The following is a 6,603-nucleotide window of genomic DNA, read 5'->3' on the forward strand; positions in this document are numbered from 1 at the left end:
AATACAATCGATTTTCAGTTTCATTTATACTGTAGTTTTTATAATATAAACAGCGTATCCTAAAATTTGTACGTAAACAGTTTACCGCAGGACACTTATTCGTGCGCCGCAGTACGTGAAACATGAGTTCGTGTAACATTTAATCAAATGACCAGTTCTTCGTTGAACATTTCACCGTGGAGAATATTTGTACGTATGCTACAACATGTGGCGAGTTTTATGAGATGTCTTTACTAGGTTAGGTTAGACTAGGTTATGATTAATCTAATTGGAACAGTACTATTTGCAAACTATCGCCGCATTTTGTAAGATACGTACAAATGAATTCCACGATGAAATCTTCAACGAAGAACTCGTCATTTGATAAAATGTTATACGAACTCATGTTTCACGTACTGCGGCGCACGAATAAGTGTCCCACGATGAACTGCATATATGTACGACTTACATGTAACCTATAAACAGTGCACACATATACGCTAATTAGAAAAGGTTGCATTTAATACACTCTCGATGAAATACTTTTGTTGGAATGGTCTCGAAAACACCGTAAACGTATTTAAATTACATGTCTCGTAACCTTCTGCCAGAGTCGCAATGGCTACGCCTCTTAAGTACCACACAATCGTCCCGTTTTCGATATTACTCATGGCGAGTCCCCCTCCAGTGTCACCTCTGCATAAGTTAGTGGTTCCTGAAAAAGGTAATATTTTCGATTATTTATTAAACATAAACATATTGAGTACACAACATAGGTATACAGCGCATCACTAAATTTAATATAGTCTGACACGAGGAAATAGTTTTGTTTGAAAAAAGTTCATGGCTGTGACCATGCGCGTACACTCAAATTTTCCAGAACATCAGGATTGAAGACCATACTTTAGGAGCAGCAGTGATCTGTGAACTTTACGAGAGTGATAAACGACCATGTTATGAATAATAGATAGTCAGAAAATAATCTAAAGGAAATTAGTTAATTATGATGTCGAAGAAATTTCTTATGTACATATTAATTTATACACGTTTCGTATAGGCAGTCCCGTCCCGCAAGGACTCCAGCTAATGGGCACATTTTTAAGAATACGTAAGTAGAGTGTACGTAAGATATTTGGATTCTTTAATGAATTAGATTGTCTCAATCATGATGGAACCTAGTAACTTGCTTGAAAGAAGTGATTCTGATGTGTGAATTTCAATTATTTGCATTTTAAGACAACACGAATATTATGTCAAATTACTAGTAAAAATCCCTATCTATGGTCGCTGACTATAAATTAACAGCATTCATTTTTTGTCGAAAATTGAAATGTTATCTTGATCAATAAGCAGAAGAAAGAAACAGGGATACGTGGAAAGTTACTCTTAATTCTTAATATACCGTTACAAAAAACCCTGTAGGTACGAGTACCTACATACGGTGTCATAGTACACTTGTTTACATTTTATTATTAATTACAATTTATTCACTGAAATATTTACGTAGTTTCCGTGAAATTTGTATCGAGATGATGTGTTTAAACACGTTCAATAATATGTCAAAACTGTTAGGTATTTGGAAAGGTGCATGTATACTCATATAATATAATAAATGATGTGCATGAATAAAAATGGGCGAATATCAAACAATGCGTAAATAATTACAAGATAAAAAGAACTTTTTATATACAACGTTTTTAAATTTTCTGTTGAATTATTATGCTCAATATGCTCAAACTTGTACTTGATATGAAGTAAATAAAAAACAAACAAACAAACAAATATAGAATACCTTGACATTTCATTTTTCATTTTGACATTTAAATTAGTTTTTTAGCTTTTTCTCCAAAACACTGTTTTGGTAGAAAGCTGCCTTTGCTTCTATACTCCTCAAATATTTATACATAAAATTGCATAATATTTTTATGAACCAACAATAATTATAAGTAATAACAATAACTAATCATGTCATAAGAACTAAAAGAAGACATGTGTGTGAAATATCAAACAAATAATTTATGTATTTTATAACGCACAATAATAATAATTAAGTAGGTAATATCAGAAGAGTAGAATCGTCCAACTGATGTCACATACCAAAGCACACATTAAATTATATAGTACCATTCACTATAGGGCCTTGAATGCTCCTATTATTTCATCGAGTTGTTTATTTATCAGTTTTATCACGCTACTAAATAGGCACCGACCTACCTGCATTAAGTATCTGATAGTCAGAAATTTTGATGCGAATGAAAATAAATAAACTAAGTATCTAGCCTATTTTTAGCATATTAGCATTAGAACTATTGAAGGCACCAAAAAACGCTAGTTAAAACGCCACAAGCCAGATGTGTATTTGCAAGCTAGATGCCTGTCGAAACCTGCTAGATCCGGTAAGAGAAACGCTAAATTGGCAACGCTGCATACGATACGGTCAGGCAGACGATTCATTATGAGGTTGATAACCGAAGAATTGCAGGTTAATCAGGAAACAGTACCTACCAGTATAACAGTGTTAGGCAAACTTTAATTATATAATTGGATATGAGACAGATATTCTAGGTACCTATACATAATGTTAAGGAAATTAATATGTTGATTTAATAATACCATTGATAACACCAGCACAAACTTTATCGATCGATATAATACTCGAAAATATTTTGTGTATAGACTTTCTGCATTTTGGAATAGGTATTATTGGCATGGTCAATGCTTTCAGCAGCGGTGAGTCCTGGCCTTCTTTATTCTCAATGCCAAATCCTGCAACCTGTGGAAATTAGCAAGTGTTAATTCTGGCATACTAGACACCAGTGGCGCACCTAGGGGGGGGGGGGGGGGCAAGGGGCCCTGGAGCCACCAAATTAGAATGATTTTAAACATTGAAATTGAAAGCCAATAAACTATACCTTTGGGCTTAGACAAATAAAATCACTGGCAAAAAAATGATTGGTAATTCTCCAGCACCCTTTTTAGAACAATTTCTTAGATTTTAATTTCTAACACAAAAATTTCGAAACACTAATATCAGGTTTTTTTAGAAACCCAATCCCTAATGGAACTGTCTTCTCGGTGTCCACCCGAATTCCGGAGTGGTGTAGGTCATGGCTAGGGAGGGCTGACAGGGCTCTAGCCTGGGGGCCCGGGCTGTGTGGGGCCCGGCGTGTCGGGTTGACCAGATAAGTGAGATAAACACACATCATAAATTAGCTTCAATAGTAAAAAAAGTCGCCTGCGGCGCTATTACACTTCATGACCTTGAACATTTTCAATTACTTATATAATTGTGCAATATATTTTTTGATTATTATATGTCGATACTCGACAGGTCCATTAATAAAGTGGATGTATTAAAAATCGCCATCAATTCACTGTATAAGTACCCTTAATTTGAACTAAAACACAATTTGAAAAACATTAATGTAGTGTTTCACACTGCCTTTAATCTTAGCGGTAGGTAGCGGAGCCGCCAAATATCCTAGCCTGACGGCCCGTTTAAGGATGTGGGGACCATGGTGTAGGTACACCGAGTGCAATAGACAAAATACCGATAAACAAGAAATTAGGCTGTGAAGAAGAAAAAGAGCCTATGGGACTAATTTACATTCTCCTCCGTGGGCCCCCCCAATAATAAATCCTGGGTGCGCCACCGCTAGACACTCGTTTAATCTCTTGAGTTTCCATCAAAGTTTTCAGTGACGTCTTTAGGCAAATCCTTCTTTATTTTTACTCTTAAATTATATGCAAAGTTGTAACGTGCATTCCTACCTATTTAAATATCTTAAACTGACAAATAATGAAACAAAATTCTGAAAATAAGTAGGTTCATAAATTATCTACTGAGGATTAGAGCATTTCTACGAAACCTACTCACAAAAAGCGATGGTTTTAGGATCGTGGGGGTCTGAGGCACTGACAAGTTTGCAGGCCCACTGTGATTTATTTAAACTAAGTTGTCGGTACTTTGTAACACAATGGTCACAAGTCCATTTATTTTAAAAAAACCTCTGCTAAAAGTTGTAATGATAATGATAGTATTTATTCCTTAATTTGCCGTTCTTTATTATTTGCCGCCCCTAAGCAACACATAGCCTGCCTACATCCACGCAACGTCACTGAAAATGTTCATCATCATAGCGCACAAACTACTCATGTCTAAAAATACAATTATAAATAAAAGATGTGGATTATGTACTCCAAAAATATTAGATTTATCTTGTAATAGCTGGGCAGCTTACCATGAAAATGTGGAGACAACAACGGACAAAAGCACCAAATTTTTTTTTTACATGCTACTTAGGGGCTAGTTTTCAATTTTGATATGAATCGTCTCCTACAGGGGCCATGTTGGATTGGATGATGGCCATTTTGAAGTAATTATATCGTATTATCAATATCCCGGCTTCAAAATACTCATGTTCACATTGGTATGTAGATATATGTATAGTTTTAAAGACAGATGCGTTATAAAATAATTCAACAAGATACTCTTTTTTCTGTATAATATTTTTTTTACAAGCGGCTCCCTTATTTAGCTAAATAAAATATAGTTCCACTTATTTAAATAATGATAATGATCCTTTGATTATTTTATCAGTGTGCACATACCCTTCCTGGAGTTCCTTCTTTGGAGTGCATTTCACTAATTTCTGATTTTTGAAGATCTAAACATATCGGCATAACGTATTCAGAAAAGATTATTGGCGTTTCTAAGACAAGAATCGCCAAATTATTTGCTGCATATTCGCCAAATATTCCAAAGACTTCTGGAATTTCACATGTTTTGGGCTGAAATCATAAATTCATTAAATTATACTTACTTAACTACATACTGTATTCTGAATTATGTTATTTCTCTTTAAAACATTGTAGTGGATATGGTCTTTTCATTCGCCTTTTTTGTAGGTTCACTTAATTGTATAACCGATAAGAAATCAAAAGGTAGCTTATGTTCTGGTGAGAGTTCTCCAGAGTCATCCAGGTATTGACGAGTCTCTCGTTATTGGTGAGGTTTCACGAAAATTGCCGCCACCCATGTGATGTGATAGTGTTATCCTTCGTTCGTCTCCTTACCAAAGACTGGACTTCTATGCAACTCCTGAGTAGAGTTCGGTTTCGGGAATTTTCCGACTGGAATTCTCGAGAAATGTTCGAGATTTTCCATCGCAAATCTCGAGAATTTAAATTTTTAACATTTCGGAATTCCCGGATCTCGAAAATCTTTTCTCGAGATTCGGGATTTCTTTATTCATCATCATCATCATCATCAGCCTGAATCTATCCACTGCTGGATGAAGGCCTCTTCAAGTCGCTTCCACTTCTCTCGGTCCTGTGCATTGCGTTGCCACGTACTTCCGCAGAACTTTATCATTTCATCGATCCAGCGGCCTCTAGGTCTACCTTGTGGACGTTTTGTACTTCTTGGATACCACTGGATGACTAGATTTGTCCAACGATTGTCTCTTCTTCGAGCTATGTGTCCAGCCCATCTCCATTTAAGGCTTTTAATAAACTCTATTACATCGCAAACCCTTGTCTGCTTCCTTATCCACTCATTCCTCTTTTTGTCCTTTCGCGTTATGCCCAGCATGCACCTCTCCATACCACGTTGTGCTACTCTGAGTATCTGGATCTCTCTTTTACTTAGGGTCCATGTTTTACACGCACATGTCATCACGGAAAGCACACACTGGTTGAACACTTTGCGCTTTAGGCACAGTGGAAGGTCACTTTTAAAGATATTATTCAGGCGGCCAAAAACACTCCAGCCTAGCTTTACTCTGCGAACAATTTCATCAAATATACATCCATCTATAGACAATTGTTGTCCCAGATAGATGTAGCTTTTCACCTGTTCGAGCTGAGTGCCATTGATGTGGATCTCTTTTTGGCCTGAAAAGCAGTTGAACATGACTTTCGTCTTTGTTACATTTATTTTCAAACCTACTTTGTTGCTTACTTCAGCGAGTTCCTGCATTCTGCTTTGGAGGTCTTCTGAGTCTTGCAAGAAAATTACTATGTCATCGGCAAAGCACAGATGACTCAGGTATTCTCCATTTATGGGGATCCCTTTGTCATTCCAGTCAAGTTGCCTGAATAAGTCTTCAAGGGTAGCTGTAAATAGTTTAGGGGAGATTATATCACCTTGTCGGACTCCTTTGCTGATAGGAAATCTGCGCGATGGTTTATGGAGATTTACAGATGCTGTTGCGCTACTGTATATATTATTGAAAATATTTATATATCGCCCAGGGATTCCTTGTTTTCTGAGTGCGTCGAGTATTGAACATTTTTTATCGAATCAAACGCCTTCTCATAGTCTATAAAACCCATGCATAGTGGCAGTTTGTATTCCTGGCACCGCTCTATGATTTCTGTGACGACTTGGATATGGTCCATAGTGCTGTATCCTCCGTTCTCTCGGTTGGTTCTTGTCTAGTACATTTTGCAGAATGTTTGAGAGAATTTTTGTGAACGTCTTGTAGAGAATAGGGAGTAGACTTATTGTACGATAATTTGCTAGGTCTTCTCTGTCACCTTTTTTGTGAAGAATGACAATGCTGGAATTTTTCCATAGCTCTGGGACATCCTCTTTGCATATGCAGGCTGTGAACAATTGTG

The 6,603-nt window shown here is 36.5% G+C and overlaps 1 protein-coding gene across 1 annotated transcript; it reads right to left on the bottom strand.

The window, feature by feature from the left end:
• Positions 1 to 361: 361 nt before the first annotated feature.
• On the bottom strand, positions 362 to 4,754 carry LOC147075316 (trypsin eta-like). Its single transcript, XM_085942804.1, has 3 exons — positions 4,591 to 4,754; positions 2,593 to 2,752; positions 362 to 694 (listed from the first exon to the last, which is right to left on the bottom strand). The coding sequence occupies exons 1-3, from the start codon at positions 4,660 to 4,662 to the stop codon at positions 480 to 482; spliced, it is 447 nt and encodes a 148-aa protein (XP_085798930.1). The 5' UTR covers positions 4,663 to 4,754; the 3' UTR covers positions 362 to 479.
• Between the last annotated feature and the right edge of the window lie 1,849 nt (positions 4,755 to 6,603).

This window comes from Rhyacophila brunnea, unplaced genomic scaffold, assembly GCF_057557595.1.
Source record: "Rhyacophila brunnea isolate RB1 unplaced genomic scaffold, BYU_Rbru_1.0 scaffold_15, whole genome shotgun sequence".
Taxonomy (NCBI): Eukaryota; Metazoa; Arthropoda; class Insecta; order Trichoptera; family Rhyacophilidae; genus Rhyacophila; species Rhyacophila brunnea.